Genomic DNA, 19,329 nt, shown 5'->3' on the forward strand with positions numbered 1-19,329 from the left:
TACGCATGACAATCACAGCTTCTGTCGAATCGCGATCTCGATTCCATTTCGATTTATCGTGCAGCCCTAGTGTAAAGACACGAAACGATCGGTCTGTGCAAGAAACTGAACAGAATTTATATAGTTTTTTACCTCTGATGCACTGCAATGTCCGAACTGTCCTGAGCGTGTCCTCGATAGCCGGCGCGTGACGCGTCTTCTTCTTGCTTGACGGCGGATCGCAGACTTATAAGTGCATTACCGCCACCTATCTCTCAAATGGACCATTGACACTCTATCTACAATCTCAATTAGGAGTGAAAAAAATGTCATGGGATTTTTAATGACCACAGAGTCGGGACCCCGGTTTAGCGTCTCATCCGAAGGACGGTGCTTTTTACAGTATAGTGTCCCCGTCACTATACTGGGGCATTAGGACCCACACAGACTACAGGGTGAGCGCCCCCTGCTGGCCTCACTAACACCTCTTCCAGCAGCAACCTAGTTTTCCCAGGAGGTCTCCCATCCGGGTACTGACCAGCTCAACCCTGCTTAGCTTCAGTGGGCAACCAGTCTTGGGTTGCAGGGTGATATGACTGTGATAAAAGAGTATCACAATGCTGAAAAAGCTTTTTTTGTTTTACATGATTTGAAATCAAACTAATGGATAACTGTTGTGTTTGTGGCCTAAACAGCCGCGGATCAGTAGCGGACTGCAAACGCGTCCTGTGTGAAAGCACAATGAGTCCGTGCTGCTTCTGCACCACATACGTAATGCACATGGACCGCATACGCACTGCAGAAGGAGTATGTGTGAAACAGGTGTCACTCTCCAAGTGAGTCGAGCAGAATGTTTTTTTTTTTTTTTTGGATGGCTGTATTGCCTAGATAAAACGCACACACAAAAAATATCCAGACAACACAATTAGTACGCAGGAATATTATTGCAAATCTACATTTTTAGGGGAGAAGGGAAAACTCAAGGGGAACTGCTGTCTACCACAAATACTTACAACTAGAAACGCTCTCGGTTACTCGCGTAACCTCGGTTCTCTGGGATGAGGGAACGTGACATTGCTTTGGGAATTCCCCTTTCCTCCAAATACTACTGAAGCCTTATTGAATCACGCCAGTGAAACTGGCCAGTGGCGTCAAGCGCGCAAATTATGAGGGGCTCCCACTCTATATAAAGCAGTGCTTGTACGTCATCTACTCAGAATCTTGACTGAAGCAACTTGGCATTCTAAGATCCTGTAAGGCTGAGAAGGCGGGTGTGTTGCTTGCACTGACAGCACATGTAAGGCAAGCAACGACACATCTAGGTTATAAAACCTCGCGAAAGTGCTGGGTGACGACCAGCCTGCCGCCATGCAAATGTCCTGAATAGATGTCATTTGCACATGCCCACGAGGACGCGAGTCCGCGGGTTGAGTGAGCCCAAATCCCTATAGGACGTTCCATGCCCTTAGAGCCAATTGCGTCAACAATCCATTGTGACAGTCTTTGGAGGGCGCACAAAAGGCATGCCTGTGTCCAAGCACTTTAGGCACATAACCCTTCCTAGGCTTTATAAGGTGAGTCTGCAATCACCTGGCCCGAACTCAATACACGAGTCCTCAACTCACAGTGCCTGCAGGTCGCCAATTCTCTTAACAGAGGCCAGCGCGAGCAGGAGCACTGTCTTCGCCGTCTCCATGACACCGAAGGACACCACATCTTGAGCGTCGGGGGAGGGGTGGAGATCCGCGGTCATGAAGCGCACTGGAAGGGGACCTGCAGCAGGGGGGTGAGGAACGCGTGGGCACTGAGCTGGCGCAGGCTCGTCACCTAACCCTGACAGATCTGCACAGGGCTGTACAGTGCGACATGTATCCTGTATGCGACATACATTCACATCAGTGTTAACTCAGCAGTAGAGTTACACTTACGGGACACAGCACTTGTGCGCAATCACAAAAGTACATTATTTGCATCTGCTTTAAAGCCTTGCCGGTTAAACATTTAATTCATGTGTTGTTCTGACGTGCTTCTGAGCTCTTACACATGAAGCGCGTGCACACTTTCAAACAGTGCCTGATTACTAGACTAAGTTGTCTTTCACGTCTGATTGATTTCGAGTCTAATACTGTCAAAAGCACACAAGGTTTACATATAAACACAGTTATGTCTAAAATGATAGTAAACATGCGTGCAGCTCTTAAAGCGACAGTACTAAACATGCTGCCGCTTGTCATTAAAGGGATAGTTCACCCAAAAATTTAATTTGTTATTTACTCACTCACACGTAGTCCTAAACCTGTATTAATTTCTTTCTTGTGCTGAACACAAAAGAAGATATTTTGAAGAATGTGGGTAGCCAAACAGTTGCTGGTCCACATTGACTTTGACAGTAGGAAAAACTACTATGGAAGTCACTGTGGACCAGCAACTGTTTGGCTACCCACATTCTTCAAAATCATTTTTATGTTCAACAGAAGAAAGAAACTAATTCAGGTTTAAAACAACTTGAGAGCGAGTAAATGATGGTATAAAAATAAATCACTATGACAGAATTGACAGACAGATGACAGATTTTTCATTTTTGGGTAAACTATCCCTTTAATATTAATAAAAAAAAAACAAACAAACAGAGAGAATCTCTCACTGCTCATGACTGATGAAGTTTAATACAGTTGCTTAAAAAATATAATTGATGTATATAGTGTATATAGTGTTTTATTTTAATATTTAATGTTACTGCTAAATACTGTACCTAAAAAATAAAGCACTGTTTGTTTTATTTGCATATTATGTGTTATTGTAATGTATATCTTTTGTTCTTATTTTCTAATAACAAAGATAAAATAAAGGAAGAGGAAGAGCGCGCGGCAGGGCGAGCTGCATGCATCAGTCCAAAAGAAGTGAAATAAAAAGCGCCCATCCAGTGTATATCTTTTGTTCTTATTTTCTAATAACAAAGATAAAATAAAGGAAGAGGAAGAGCGCGCGGCAGGGCGAGTTGCATGCATCAGTCCAAAAGAAGTGAAATAAAAAGCGCCCATCCATTGAAAAAAAAAAAATGTCTCGCATGGCTCCGGAGGGTGAACAAAGCCCTCCTGTAGCGAATCGATGCGTTTTTGTAAGAAAAATATCCATATTCAAAACGTAATAATCACTTTAATGTAGCTTGCGCCAACAGTTGTACACAGAAGCAGCTCCGGGAGGAGGACGTATGAGGTCGGCTTTGCGCATCATAGCTTCAAACGTTTCTCTGAATAACGCAGATATACCTGCATGTACAGCTGGCTAATGAGAGGTCTGTAAGCTGGGTCTAAGGAGTTTATTGTGAGAACTGGTGAGAATGACACACTTGGGTTGCTTGAGGATCGGGCCAGTATGGAAGCTTGTTTCCGCCAACAGGTAATTTTGAGGAAAAAAAATTAATTAACATTGTTCTCATGTTTGTATTTAAACGGATCGTAGTTGATCCGTGATTTGTACGGACCAAGCCCCACGGTTCGGCACGCATGTGATGTGCGGATTAATGGCAAAATATAACCATAATAGAATGAAAGTTTACCAATTGTACTTGTTTACACACGCAAACGATTTTAAACCATTCTAGCGAAAGAAAAGGTGAAATGGAACTCAATTCGTTACTTGCGTGCTGTTTTCTATCACAGCCGCACAAACATGAAGCTCGCACATGCAGAGAGAAGCGTTTGACTGCGCGCGAACACCGAACTGAACCATCTTTCCTATCTCATTCACTCCTTGCTTTTGAACAGACGCATATGCACATAAAATTGACAAAATACCGATCTCGACAATCATTGTGGCAAATGCAATCTGTTGTGTCTTAAGTGAACGAGAACAGCTGAGAAAGAAAGCGGATGTGTATCATTAGGCTATATTGGATCCGTGCATCAGGTCTTAAATAATACCTGCTGCTGTCATTATGCTCATCAAACCACAAAACACGTTTTTGACAAAGATGAATCCATTTTTTAATTTATACAGTGAACACTATGCAGTTTTATTTTACACTTTAATTATTACATTTCTGTATCTGAATGCTACCTACCTTATTTGTAACATTGTTCTGTTGTATTTATCTATACTTGTAATTTGTGTAGCCTATTTGTTCTTATTTTTACTGGCTGTTCACTTGTCTCTTTAATAATGTTTGAACTTTCTCAGGCTTTCTTAAGAGTTTTTGCTGTGGTATCGTACTTATGGAAAGCAAAGTTACATCGATTTTTTTTTCTTGCTGATCCGAAAAACGATCCGATCCATGGCTCAAAAACCGTAATATGATCCGAACCGTGAGACTTGTGATCCGTTGAACCACTACTCAACAATGTTAACAAATTCATGTGTTGTTGAATTAGTTCCGTGAGAAGTTCACCTGTGCGTACAAATACGAAACAATCTATGCAATTATTAGTGAATGAGACCCAATTTTTCTGTCAAAATTCACTATAAATATAATAATTAATTCCCTTTAAGGTAAATTTACGGGTTTCCCTTACAACAAAGTAAATAGCAGTACATGGAAATGGCCATGATTTCCCAGAATGCTTTGTTTTTTTTTTACAGTATAGTACAATTTTAATTGAAAACGGTAAGTTACTGTCACTTTTTACAATGTGAAGTTAACGTATTTAATTTTTTCCTACTGTAGACCTGATGTCACTGAAAGAGGAGAGACAAGAATTGAATGAAATGGAAGAGAAGGATCAGTGTGTGGAACTTAGTAATTTTAAAACTGGAAAAAAAAACGTAAAGACCACAAAGACTTCCTCACGAAAAAGAGCCCAGAAGACCAAATCTAACACCTGCCATCAGTGTGGAAAGAATTTTATACATAAACAATCTCTTAAGGCCCACATGAGAATTCACACTGGAGAAAAGCCTTTCACCTGCCCTCAGTGTGGAAAGCGTTTCGGACACAAAGGGAACCTTATGAACCATATGAGAATCCACACTGGAGAGAAGCCTTTCACCTGCCAACAGTGTGGAAAGAGTTTCGGACACAAAGGGAACCTTATGAACCACATGAGAATTCATACTGGAGAGAAACCTTTCACCTGCCAACAGTGTGGAAAACATTTCACTCAAAAATGGAACTTTATAAAACACATGAGAATTCACACTGGAGAAAAGCCATTCACATGTGATCAGTGTGGAAAGAGTTTCGCACATAAAGAAACCCTAAATTCTCACATGAAAAATCACTCCGGAGAGAACAGCTATGTATGTCAGCAGTGTGGAAAGAGTTTGAGTCATAAAATAAGCTTTAAGACTCACATGAGAGTTCACACTGGAGAGAAGCCTTACGCATGCTCTCAGTGTGGAAAGAGTTTTGGATATAAACAATCCCTTGATTGCCACATGAGAATTCACACCGGAGAGAAACCTTACGCATGTCAACAGTGTGGAAAGAGCTTCTCACGAAAAGGAGACCTTAAGCTTCACATGGTCGTTCACACTGGAGAGAAGCCGTTCACATGTGATCGGTGTGGAAAGAGTTTCGGACGTAAAGTAAACCTTAATCAACATGTGAAGATGCACTTCTGGAGAGATTTAGTTTTAGAGTTTTAGATGTTGTCAGTATGGAATAATTTTCACAGACAGGAAAAACCTTACGCATCATGTAATAACTGGAGAGAAGTGTGCCATCACTATCTATGTTTACCCAAATAATAAATTAGTAATCTGAAAAGCCATCATGTAAACACATCAATCAGTCTGTTAAGCAATGAGTTGAGCCAGCTCAATTGTACATAACTTTCCTGAGAAATAACAACCTTTGTCAGCTCTTCACAGGGTTGACTTGGGATGCATTCCATTCAGTTGGTGAGTACCTTACCAATACATACATCAACAGCTTCCAGCTACACACTTGGGATCAGCTCCTGATGAAGCTGCATCCTAATTTATTGCAGGGTGATCTTGCTGAAAGCTTTGGTGTTTCTTCAGTCTGTTGTAAGCAAGGCGATTTCGTGTTGGCTTGACATCATTGAGGAGAACAAGAGGGATTACATACCATGGCTTCCCAGAGAGAAAATCCAAGCAACAATGCCTCAGTGTTTCAGAGAACAATTCTCAAATACAGCATGTGTGCTCGACTGTTCAGAGACACCCCTTCAAAAGCCACGCAACCTTGACTCAAGAGGCAAGTCCTACAGCCATTACTAAGGCCAGAACACCATCAAATACCTGGTCTACATTGCACCATGTGGACTGATCATGTTCATCTCGCCAGAGTATGGAGGAAGGTGCAGTGATAGATTCATAACTGCAAATTCAGGGTTCCTGGAATACCTTCGTCCAGGCGATGAAGTAATGGCAGACAGAGGCTTCACCATTACCGATCTCCTGTATGAAAGGAAGGTGAAACTTGTCATTCCAGCATTCACCAAGAGAGGCATGCAACTCTCTGAAGAAGACACCACCAACACTAGGCGCATTGCCAATGTACGTGTCCATGTTGAGCGGGTCATATGCCGACTGCAAAACTTCTAAGTCCTTTCTTAAACTGTTACAATTACCCTCGCCCCTAAAATTTATGAACTTTTCAGAATATGTGCAGCCCTGTGTAACCTGCGAAGCGACATTCATTTCTGATGTAGAGGATGAATAAGTGTTGATTAGTAGGTGCGTTCCACGTCTATACATTTTGCTGTGGTTTTGCTTTAACTAATTAGTGTAAATAGTTATTTTTATAAATCTTTACAATGTGACCAGATGTTACCTATCTGTAAATATCTATTTTTATGAAACTTTACAATGTGACCAGATGTTAGCTGTCGGTAGTTTCTTATAAAAGCATATAATGTGGGCTCTAGATTCCCCTTAAAACTTAAAGGAATTAAAGGGATAGTTCACCCAAAAATTTAAATTCTGTCATCATTTACTCACCCTCAGGTTGTTCCAAACCTGTATAAATTTATTTGTTCTGCTGAAAACAAAGGAAGACATTTGAAAGAATGTCAGTAACCTTTCAAATCTCGCCCCCCATTTACTTCCAGAGTAGGAACAATAAATCCTATGGAAGTAAATGGGGGGTGAGATCTGTTTGGTTACTGACATCACTCGATTCATGTTATTCTTTTGGCATATTTTAATTTTCTGTTTAATTTTCACAGCTTTAATCTTGTGCATGTCCATCTTTTCATTTAGCGTTTTCACCTGGCTGGAAGTGATTGGGCCTAAAACTAACTTTTTGCCACACCTGCCAATGGCCGGTGATGTAATAACATTTACCGGCCAAAAACATTTTTTTTTACTGGTCATGAAACTCTTTTTACAAAAACAGGCAGTCATTACTACTACAATGACTAAACATATTTACAATGTTTTTAATTTGTTGTTTTTTCTTGTAAGTAAAGCAAAGGACAAACAGATTTATTGATTTATCTGTTTTTTTGTCCCTAAAAAACGAGATTCTTGTTCTTGTCAGGGAGTCTCTCCCCTTGTCCAAATACCCACACTTGCGGTCTTGGCCACTTGAGAGCGCGTGCGCGCGACAGGAAGTAAGTGCGCGTGTGGGTATTTGGACAAGGCTTAAGTCACCAGTCACCAGCTCTGGACTCCATGTCCCAAAATCCTCCCCGGCTTACTCCTGTTTTCAGTCATGATCACCACTCACACCAGATCACACTCCCCTGTATTCTGATCACCTGCACCTGCCGTCTCCAATCAAGCCACCTTCAAGAACACGCTCCTCACAGTCACTCACCGTCTGGTGTATCGTTCACATCATTGAACAAAACCTGACTCGCTGCACTATACTAAACTGTATTTGCTTACCTTAGAATTTCCCGTGTTCAACCGCTCCAGTTCTCCACCGATCCTGTGCCTCCATGATCATCCTGCAAGGACTCAAACACCCTACTCCGCCAGCTAAGCCATTTGGACTTTCTCTCTCTGTGTTTTACTCATCTCTCGTCTGCTCCTGGTTCTCCCTGCCTCACAGTCAATAAACTCTGTTTGATCTCTACCTATGTGTCCCTAGCCTGAGTCGTGACAATGCTGTACAAAAATAATATGTTTCCACATACTGTACATTATTGTTTCTCCTCTATGCCCCGCCTTTTTGAAACGTGTCGATTTTTACAAAGCTCATCGGTCTGAAAAGCGAGGTGTGCTCTGATTGGCCAGCTATCCAGTGCATGCACCACAAATTAAAATTGTCATGTTATAGGGACTACTGAACAGACATTTAGAAGTTGATTTTAAAATGCAAAGTATTTAAAATTAAAATAAAACTATCTAAACACTTGCATTTTTACAACACTACAAGTGTGTCCCATCAGGTAATGAAAAGTTCGACACACACTTGTGGTCTTCATGCTCACTTGAACACTTGGGCCAAATACAGGAAATACGTCATGTAAGTGGTCAAGTGCAAAGACCGCAAGTGTGGGTATTTGGACAAGGCTTAAGTCACCAGTCACCAGCTCTGGACTCCATGTCCCAAAATCCTCCCCGGCTTACTCCTGTTTTCAGTCATGATCACCACTCACACCAGATCACACTCCCCTGTATTCTGATCACCTGCACCTGCCGTCTCCAATCAAGCCACCTTCAAGAACACGCTCCTCACAGTCACTCATCGTCCGATCTACCATTCACTACTCTGAACCTGACCAGACTCTCAATATGTTATTTACCCGTTAATCCTTACCTGTATATCTCTGTCCGTTGTTCTCTTCCGCTCCTGGATCCCAAACCCTCTGCGCACCTACAAAGGAACCAATCATCAGGACACAGTTAAGACTCAATGAACTGTCATTCGTATTGGATACTCACCAGTCCTTGCTCCAGTCATTTTGCCATTATCATACCTGTCAATAAACCTGCCATTGACTAACCTGTTGTCTCCGGCTTGATCTGTGACAGTCTTTTGCATGTTTTCATCAAACGGAGCAGGCCATCGTGTTACGCCTGTTTCACACATACTCAGTTTGCAGTGCGTTTTTTTTTTTTTCCAGCACCCATGTTCATGGATTAGAGCAGTGCTATTCAATTAGCTTCATTTGAGGGCCAGATTATTGAACTGAAAATTTCAAGGGGGTTGGGGACCTATTGGGGAATTAAATTGAAATCTAAAATCTGCAAGGCAAGTTTATTTATATAACACATTTCATTCACAATTGTAATTCAAAGTGCTTTACATAAAAGGAATTAAAATAATCATAAAAATAATAATCACCACAATAAAACAAGGAAATTAAAAACTTTTAAAATAAACTAAAATTGATTTAAAATGAATTAAAACAGTTAAGAATAGAAAAAGATTTACATAAAATACAGTGCAATCAGTTCGGAAGTAGCACAGTGCTCATTCACTAAATGCACAGCTAAACAGATGAGTTTTGAGTCTGGGTTTAAATGTGGCTAATGTTTTAGCACATCTGATCTCTTCTGGAAGCTGATTCCAACTGCGGGCGGCATAATAACTAAAAGCAGACTCCCCTTGTTTTGTGTGAACCCTTGGTATTTCTAACCGACTCGATCCTAATGATCTGAGTGGTCTGTTAGGTTTATATTCTGTGAGCATATGTCATGTATTTAGGTCCTATGCCATTGAGTGATTTATAAACGAATAAAAGTACTTTAAATTCAATCCTAAATAAAACTGGAAGCCAGTGTAAGCACCTGAGGACTGGTGTGATATGCTCAGATTTTCTGGTTCTAGTCAGAATTCTGGCAGCAGCGTTCTGGATGAGCTGCAGCTGTCTAATGGTCTTCTTGGGAAGGCCGGTGAGGAGACCATTACAATAGTCCACCCTGCTGGTGATAAAGGCATGAACAAGTTTCTCCAAGTCTTGACTGGAAACAAAACATCTAATTCTTACAATGTTTTTGAGATGATAGTATGCTGATTTAGTTACTGCTTTGACATGACCACTGAAACTAAGGTCTGACTCCAGAATCACACCACGATTCTTGACTGGATTTTTGGTTGTTTGACCCCTAGAGTCCAGGTATGCATTCACCTTGAGAACTTCATCTTTGTTTCCAAATGCAATGACTTCAGTTTTCTCCTTGTTTAACTAGTCATTTGGAGATAAGGCTAGGTAAATCTGGATATCATCAGCATAGCTGTGATAGGCAATTTGGTTCTTTCTCATTATTTGACTGAGTGGGAGCATATACAGGCTAAACAAGAGCGGTGCAAGAATTGAGCCTTGTGGGACTCTGCATTTCATTGACCTCCACTTAGATTTATGCTCTCCTATACTCACATAATAAGGGCTTTTGCACAGCGTAGTTCTAGGAACTAGCCAGCAGGGTAGTTTCTAGAGAACCAATTTCTCCCTCGGGCTGTTTTCCTGGTTGCATTCGCACCGGCAGCAGGAAAAGAACACACTGCAGACAACAGGTAAATGCCATTATCGCTGTTTTCCATGTTAGTGGAGTAAATGTTTACATGGCTTTTTAAAAATGCCTAGTGGCTGGTGTTTTGCGTGCGTTTGGCCAATCAGCATACACTTACATCACTGATAGTTTGTATAGAACTGTTTTAGACCCTGCTCTGACGTAGGAGCTAATTTAGTTCCTCCAAACGGAGTTCCTAGAACTAAAACCGTTCCTAGTTCCTGCAGTGCGAACACGCCAAAAAGTGGGTAGTTCCACAATTAGTTCAGGTACTATGAAAAGGTTCCCACAGTGCGAAAGGCCCTAATAACCTCTCCCTTCTAAGTATGACCTGAACCATTTGATTACTATCCCAGAAAGCCCGACCCAGTTTTCCAGTCTCTCTAGAGTTAAGCACACTTTTGAAAAAATATGTGGGAAGTGTGTCAAGGTCGCAGGTTGATAATTTAAAGGTCTGTACTATTTTTTCCAAAATTTTGCTATCAATTGCTTCAAAAACAGACATAGTAACTGCTTTTTTGAAAATGCGGTCGAATCTGTCTGACCTCTGCATAACTTGAGGATGTGCTAATCGCCTTCCTGATATTATTGATCCTCTCAGAAAAGAAGGAAGCAAACTCATTGCATTTGCTGTCGGAGAGCATTTCACTGGCAGTCTGACTTGGGGGGTTTGTCGGTCTCTAAACAGTAGCAAAAAGAATGTGAGTGTTGTTTAAGTCACTGTTTATAAGGTTTGAGAAGAATGACTGTCTAGCTGTGCCTAGTTCCACATTGAAAGCACGAAGGCTGTAATCATTTCTTTTGTTGTATTGATTTCTGCATTATCTATGTGAATATTAAAATCCCCTGCAATAGTAAAGCAGTCAAACTCTGAGAAAATCATTGATAACAGTTCTGTGAACTCGTCAACAAAGTCTGGAGAGTATTTTGGAGGCCTGTAAATAATGATAAACAGAACGCGTGAAGCACCTTTCAGCGCAATATCTAGATATTCAAAGGACAAGTACTGACCAAATGACACTTGCTTGCATTGATAGACATCTTTAAATAGAGCAGCTACACCTCCACCTCTCCTAACAGTCCTGCAAACACTCATGAAAGTAAAGTTAGGAGGGGCTGTTTCATTGAGGACTGTTGCACTGCAGCTGTCTTCTAGCCATGTTACTCAAATCTGAGAAATCAAAATTTCTCCAAACTCAAATCTGCGGTTTATTTATAAAAACAGCACCTATTTGAAAATGTGCTTCGCCGATTTTGGAGACGGGAGCTCCACGCGACATAAAACGATGTACTGTACCTAGGAAGGGCCACCAGAAGGGGGACCGTCTGAAACTACCCAGACCACAAAGAGTGTGCTGCCTACTTACAAACCAAAGAGGGGAGACAGCACTATCTAGGTAAGGGCTCAAGAGACCGCTACTTAAAACCTTAAGCAGGGGAGCAATCACTGAGCTAACATATAGCTATCCTTAGATAGCTAGGCTCTAGGAAAAGGGACCACTCCAGGAGAGGGTTCACCTCAACTGACAGTAAAACACAGCTAGCCTCAGATAGCTGTATTTAAGTAAGAGCAAACATATAAACATCATTAATCCGAGATCAAAGCCTGATGTAAGCAGTGGCCATAATACTAGAGGGCTGGACACAGCTATCCTCGAATAGCAGTTCCCTCAGATAAGGCTGAAGATAGCCCAGACCACGGAAGTGGGCCTTCTACTTAAAACCCTGAAGGGGAGACAGCACAGTCCAGGCAAGGGGCTCATGGAGACCACTATTTAAAAACCCTAAAAAGGGGAGCAGCTATCCTCAAATAGCAGATTCATGGAGAAAGACTTCAGTGTTTACTCAAGAGAACTTGTGCCAAGGGGAACCCAACCTAGTTATAGAAGCCAGGCTAGAACATAGCTGCCCTCAGACCGCCATATTCCAGAGCAAAGTAAGCTTGAGCTGGAGCATAACCATCCACAGACAGCTACACTTTGAGCAGAGACTGTTCACTTAAGCCCTGAAGAGGGGGAGCCGTGTACTCAGCCCACTTAAAAATACCCAGAAGCCTGGGGAGGCAGCCCACTCCTAAACCCATCCAGCATAACACAGGAAGAGAAATTCAGCGAGGCTCTCCATACACAATAACATGCATATTAGAGATAATTAGACTCTAATTGGTGATGCGAATCTGTGTATGCCTCTGTAGGTAGTTTATTCTAACTCTTTGGGTGAAATTCCCATAGTGGCGTAGTCGGAGTGAGACTGATATCTTGTTCAATTCCCATTGTACTTAAAGCAAAAATCCCCTTTTTGCCCTCGTACCCCCGCCACACAAGTACTGTCAAAGGTTTTACCACAAACTCAACTGATATCGCTAGTGTGCTTTTCACCTCAAGGAGTATCATTGTGATGTTTACTATCGCGAGATCTCGTGCGCTCCCGGGCTCTGTATTTAAAACATAAATTTTGCGTGAAAAGTTTTTTTATTGAAAACAAAAATGAACACTAATTTCATACATACCGCCTTTTAAAGATTCAAGTACTTTTCAAAAATATGTCTGTTTTCAAGCGTTTTCCAGGACTTAAATTTCAAAAAGTCAAATTCAAGTGCTTCAAGCACTTTTAGGTGCCTTGTACGAACCCTGTATGAAACAACAACAAACAAAAAAACATACCATTCTGAAACGTCACGTAAGAGCCGTGCTTGCACAGGTTCTGCGCGATCCTCTTGACTAATATCCTCTGTGTCTCATTCGGGCTCAAACTGATAAGCAATATAGACGACGCCATTGTTTACAATACAACCGGAGCACATTCTGAGCTGAGGGGCGTGACGTTTCTGCACGCGCACTAGCGAATCACAACACACTGGGCCAGCTAACCAATCTGAGCCCATTGCGTATTTCTGAGGGAGGGGCTTCATAAAACCATGAAATCATCAGAGCGCTCATAAGAGAAGGGACAGAACGGTGTAGACTAAAGGTGAATTATGTGAAAATTTTTATTTATTTTTTTTAACTAAGCATAATGCATGTTAAACTGGATCCCATAAGCACAATCAAGCCTAGGAAAAAAAATAAAACAGTCAACCACCCCTTTAATTGCTGTAGAAATGTGGCACTTTTTCAGACTTTTCCGTAATACCACTAGCTGTCAGGAACAGGTCGAATTTTTGTACCCAAATCTTCCAGTTTCCGGCAAGATTTCCTTGTAAACACAGTGTGATGAGTGGGGTGGGGCTGAGAGCCGTGGGAACGGAGCGAGGCCGCTGGAGTAATTGATAATGAGTGACACCTGCACCACTCACCGGGCTCGAGTCCCACGGAGGAGCTACGACAGTGTTGGACGAGAGAGGACTAGACCTGGATTTTATTTTGAGTTTTGGTTCTGTTTGTGCGCGACAGTCATCCGCGAGGGGCTGTCGCGCTATTTTGTTTTAATTTTATTATTAAAGTTTTGTTTTTCGTGTTCGCCGGTTCCCGCCTCCTTCTTCCCGTGACTACGAACTGTGTTACACACAGGTTTAATGGTGGCTGTAGCTGTGCTATTCTTCATCAAGTTTGATGCACTTACAACTTCTGACACCATGTATTATAGTTTTTTAAACCAATAAATGAGACGACACACTGGTGGCTCAAGAACTGACATGCTTTACTGCCTTCTTGTCAACCAATCACGTGCACATTACGCACTTACATCATGACGTATCATACAGGTGCATCTCAATAAATTAGAATGTTGTGGAAAAGTTCATTTATTTCAGTGATTCAACTCAAATCATCACAATTAAAAGAACCAAAGACTACTTCAGTGCATTGAATTTATTTAATACACGAGTTTCACAATTTGAGTTGAATTACTGAAATAAATGAACTTTTCCACACGTTCTAATTTATTGAGATGCACCTGTACTTGAATATATTACGCCTGTAGCAACATTCCCTACTCTGCCTTCTCTTAAAAAATAACATTTTAAGGTAAAATCTACATATAGTTCCAAACAAAAGTAATGTTTAGTGTAAAACATGTTGAAGATTAGCAAACAGGTTGTTGATTCAAATATTCTATTATTAGTGTGTAATTTTCTAGGGATTCTAGAGAGCAGCGTGTCAACGGGACTTTTATTTTGGTTTTGTGGCGTGACGTCATAAGGCTGCGCTCCTGCATCCGTTGTGATTCGGATGAAGACAGGTTTGTGTTTTTAAGCATTTAAAAGGTTCAGTCTATCTTGTTGTTTTTACAATAACCGAAAAAAATGAATTAGTTGTTTTGCATCCATTGGATGGAATATATTAAATGTTATCTACAAATCAATACTAATTGTAAATAATAAATGCCTAAAAATGAAGGATCTCTTTTATTTGTAGCACTAGTTTGAGTGTTTTTAATTAACTCTCTCTCTGACTGACTCCCTTAACAGTGTGCTGACTACTGAACTAGGGAGCTGATTGAGACGCACTCGGATTTAGTTTAGATTTATTCTGTTAATTATTCTCATCTTAAACAGAACAAGTGTCCAAACTCACAGAAAAACAGTTGAATCATCTGAGATCAACGTGACACACTATTATAAAGATGGAGTTTATTAAAGAGGAGAGTGAAGACATGAGGATTGAAGAAGCATTCAGAGTCAAGCATGAAGATACTGAGGAAGGTTGGTTTTTATTCTCAAAGCTGAACTCATTCATCTGATCCTTATTAAAATGCTCAGCTCTATAGAACATACAAGTTGGATATTTGTTATTACGACATGACACATTAAATTAGGAAAAATAATACAGAAGTCTGAGCAAAATAATGAATTTGTGTAATATTCAAAAACATATATATTTTACACAACTCCTTGCTCAAGCTCTTGTTATATCCAGGCTGGACTATTGCAATGCTCTCTTGGCAGGTCTTCCAGCCACTTCTATCAAACCTCTACAATTAATCCAAAATGCCGCTGCAAGATATGTATGTATGTATATATATATATATATATATATATGTGTAGGTGTATGTATGTGTGTGTATATATGTGTGTATGTATGTATATATATATATGTATGTATATATATATATATATATGTGTATATATATGTATGTATGTGTGTGTGTGTAATATTGTTGCTCTTTTGTTAGTTTTGACTGCTTTTATTCTCCTAATTTGTAAGTCGCTTTGGATAAAAGCATCTGCTAAATTACTAAATAAATAAAATAAATAATATTAAAACCTACTATCTATTACTAAATTATATAAATCATGTCTAAGTTATACTCTGCAAGAGTGGGAAAATTCAGACCATGTGACTAACAAGATATCAGGCTTGTTCGAGATTAAATTGAAAATATGCATTTTTTTCAATATAAGCAATAGGTTATCCAGGGGCTGGATTCACGAAACATTCGTAAGAATACATTTCTTACTAACTGCCATTTTCTTCTTATTTAATAAAAAAAGTTATATTTATGTTTAATATTTTGTACTCCTAAAAATTTTTCTTAAGAATATTCGTATCTTTTTTTTCCTTAATGTTCTTCCGACGAAACTTAATTTAAATTCTTAAAGAATCTTAAAAATCATTGTAAATCACTTCTGAAAGTTAGGATAGCCCCAGAGTTGTCCTAAATCCCAAATAGTAAGAATTATTTCATAGTTAAAAGGGTTAATTTAAAATGAATTGTTATTTAAGCATTAAAACAACACTAGCCACATATAATACATAGGCTGATCATAACCGATCATTGTTTACATCTCATTAACATCCCTATTAATACTCCTATGTGTGGCACTACTTTTTGCTTACTTAAACTCAGTAACAGCTCTACAAAAACAAGTCAGATAGGGAGCTCGTTTTTAAATTTTAGCCTATAAATATGCCATAATCTTTGTCAGTAATCAGCGCATATGATGCGTTTGCTGTAGCAGTGCAGACACACAAACCGGAAGCGTTTATTCGGATGAGGGCGCAAAAACACAACACAAAAATGAAACCGATCGCTGTAGCTTGAGACAGGCTCTTTAAAAGTAACTGTTCAAAAACACAGCGCATTAAAAACGCAAAGTCGAGCGCCAGTCAAGCTAGTCGCGACAAAAAATAGTGTGCGCACTTATTATGATTATTAGGGTAATCTGAATAAAACACAGACCTACAACACATTCATTATACAGACAAATTAATATTAAAATATCTTTAAAACAGAAAGAATAAAGGCAGTCACGTGTTGTTTAAATATTGTTACGGTCGCGTTTACGGAGATAAACTGACAGCGCGTTAGCTCTTTCATGAGATTTGAATTATCCGCTGTAAGACGATCTCATGCATAATACAGCACAGTGATTGGATCATAAGGGTTTATTCTCATGAATAATACTGAAACTCTCCAGCCACGGCAGCCAATCACGCTCCAGATTAACGCATATACTTTGCTTTTTGAACTGGAAGAACGAAATTGCTTCAAAAAACGAAAAAATAACCACTTTTACCTTAATAATGGACATTATGAGTGCTAAAGTTGTTTTCACTGATGTGCAACCTGTAGGGTTTTATGACAGTTTAAGAAATGTTTTTTCTTTTTATATATATTTGAGAATCTACTTCAAGAATCTTGCCGTGTCAGTACTGTTACCGTTTTTAAAATGTAAATTTAAACAATTATTACATTTAATATAATCGATTCTTTCAAAGTGTACAACATGTGCTTTTGTGAACTTGACTATTAGCTAGAAATTAGCAAATTAGTTTGAAATTGTCAAACCTGTTACTGTCAGCCCTGTTACTTTTTAGGGTAACAGGTTTTGTCAATTGGGTAACAGGGATGAGATGGATTAGGTGTCACCCTGTTTTTAAAGAATGTCTATGTAAAATTCAAACATTTTAAAGGTCACCCTGGGTGTAATTTTGAGCTAATGCCTATATCATTCAGTGGCGTACGAGCATGACTTACACATTTTAGTTAATATTATTGGTATTGTTACTATTACTGTTGTTGTATACATTAGATATCTTAGAAATGTAATGTGCTAAATCAACAATGAACTGACTTAAACTGAAAAATTGACTGTTTACTATTGTCATACAACTATGCTAAGTAAGTGCAAAACAATATAATGCAATTTAATACTGTACAGTTTTACAATTTTATGTAAACAAATATGTGCAGTGTGCTGAAGAATGTGTGTTCTCTCATCCCTGTTACTCTGGTTAGTCCTGTGACGCCAATCCTGTTACTGTCATACATTTCATAAAAATTGTATTTGATACAGCCTTCCAGGTTTTTTTTTAACTATAACTATATACTATACTTATATGGTATACTATAACTACACTTTAACTATATTTTATTTTGGACAAAGCCCTTTTTTAAATATCTCTCTTGATTGACGTGGTCACCCTCCAAAATTAGGATGTTTTTGTTCAGCTGAATGACAAATATAAAAATATTAAAAAAATAAAAAATTTGAAACAATCCCAGTGAAAAGAGGGACTAAAATTCTACTCATAAATGTGAAAATTTTCACATAGTTCTAATTAAATTATAGTACCTAGTAACGCTTGTCGGTAACAGGGTTGACAAAAATACCAAAACATGAGGTAGAAAAATTGTATTTCTGGCACTTGATGACACGCACGATCTATCTGTCTTGTGTCTTGGTCAGGAGCTTGTGCGTTCAGTGCTCGAGGGCTCTGAACGCACTCATTGTGAGTGTTTTCCAATGAGAAGCTCCATTCGCGTTTGTCTCTCTTCTCGAGAGATGAGTGACAAGCGTTTGCGTCTCGCGGTTCGGGTCCCGCTGTTGCCGTGGCATGGCGAAGACTCGGATCGCGGGATTCTCGGGTTTAAGATGATCTTTTTGGGTTATCGGATCCCACGGGTAGCGCTCGAGTTGAGCAGCGCCTTAAAGGGGTCCTATTATGCTCTTTTACAAAGTCTTGATTTTGTTTTGGGGGTGTACTAGAACATGCTCTCATGCTTGGTGGTTCAAAAAACGCATTATTTTTCACATAATTTACATTATTAAAATACCTTTCTCCCCAGCCTGTAGATCTTTTTTATGCCCAAACATACACACTACACACTGATTAAAATTAAAAAAGTGAAAAAGCATAATAGGACCCCTTTAAGGATTGTGTGCCTCCTTGTTTGGATTCTAACCACTCAAGGGCATGTTCTGCTTTTGCGTTGTCTCGGCGAAGAGCGCGTGCGTTCAGAGTTACGCGCTCATTGTGATGAGACACGGTGTCTCACGGTTCTCTCCCAGGGTTTTCAGCACCTAGAGTGGTTATGGGGAGTGTCTCTTCCTGTGTTAAGCCGAGTGTAGCCGTCTGTGGGTGGTTATGCTCCAGCTCAAGCTTACTTTGCTCTGGAATATGGCGGTCTGAGGGCAGCTATGTTCTAGCCTGGCTTCTTAACTAGGTTGGGTTCCCCTTGGCACAATATCTCTCGATTAAGCACTGAAGTCTTTGTCTAGGAATCTGCTATTTGAGGATAGCTGTGTTCCAGCTCAGAGACTGCTCCCCTTTTTAGGGTTTTTAAATAGTGGTCTCTGTGAGTTTTAAATAGATGGCCCACTTCCATGGTTTGGGCTATCTTCAGCCTTATCTGAGTGAACTGCTATTCGAGGATAGCTGTGTCCAGCCCTCTAGTATTATGGCCACTGCTTACATCAGGCTTTGATCTTTGTACTAGTGATGTTTGTGTTCACTCTTAGCGAATCATTTACTGATGGCCTCCCTCTTGTGAGCTCCTGGTCAATAACACAGTGCTTCGCTAGCCCACTGTGCTCAGTGATTGCTCCCCTGCTTAAGGTTTTAAGTAGCAGTCTCTTGAGCCCTTACCTAGACAGTGCTGTCTCCCCTCTTTGGGTTGTAATTAGACAGCCCACTCTTTGTGATCTGGGTAGTTTCAGTCGGTCTCCCTTCTGGTGGCCCTTCCTAGGTACATAGCTATCTGAGGATATCTATGTGCTAACTCAGTAACTGCTCCCCTTAGCGGTCTCCTTGAGCCCTT

General features: G+C 40.1%; 1 protein-coding gene and 1 long non-coding RNA gene across 2 annotated transcripts in view; one reads left to right on the forward strand and one right to left on the reverse strand.

Annotated features, from left to right (window-relative positions):
• Positions 1–19,329, forward strand: part of LOC107677801 (zinc finger protein 721-like) — a 95,786-nt gene that overhangs the window by 71,305 nt on the left and 5,152 nt on the right. Inside the window, exons 6-9 of the mRNA XM_016472838.1 lie at positions 4,868–5,157; positions 5,410–5,520; positions 5,778–5,946; positions 6,272–6,438. Of these exons, the coding sequence (XP_016328324.1) occupies positions 4,868–5,157; positions 5,410–5,520; positions 5,778–5,946; positions 6,272–6,438 (737 nt within the window). The remainder of the gene's footprint in view (positions 1–4,867; positions 5,158–5,409; positions 5,521–5,777; positions 5,947–6,271; positions 6,439–19,329) is intronic.
• The window catches only part of LOC107677817 (uncharacterized), an 11,815-nt gene continuing 1,158 nt past the window's right edge, over positions 8,673–19,329 (reverse strand). The window contains exons 2-3 of the long non-coding RNA XR_001632890.1: positions 15,745–15,747; positions 8,673–8,683 (exon numbers count right to left, since the gene is read on the reverse strand). This is a non-coding gene — a long non-coding RNA (uncharacterized LOC107677817). The remainder of the gene's footprint in view (positions 8,684–15,744; positions 15,748–19,329) is intronic.

Source organism: Sinocyclocheilus anshuiensis, unplaced genomic scaffold (genome assembly GCF_001515605.1).
Source record: "Sinocyclocheilus anshuiensis isolate Anshui unplaced genomic scaffold, SAMN03320099.WGS_v1.1 scaffold1198, whole genome shotgun sequence".
NCBI lineage: Eukaryota > Metazoa > Chordata > Actinopteri > Cypriniformes > Cyprinidae > Sinocyclocheilus > Sinocyclocheilus anshuiensis.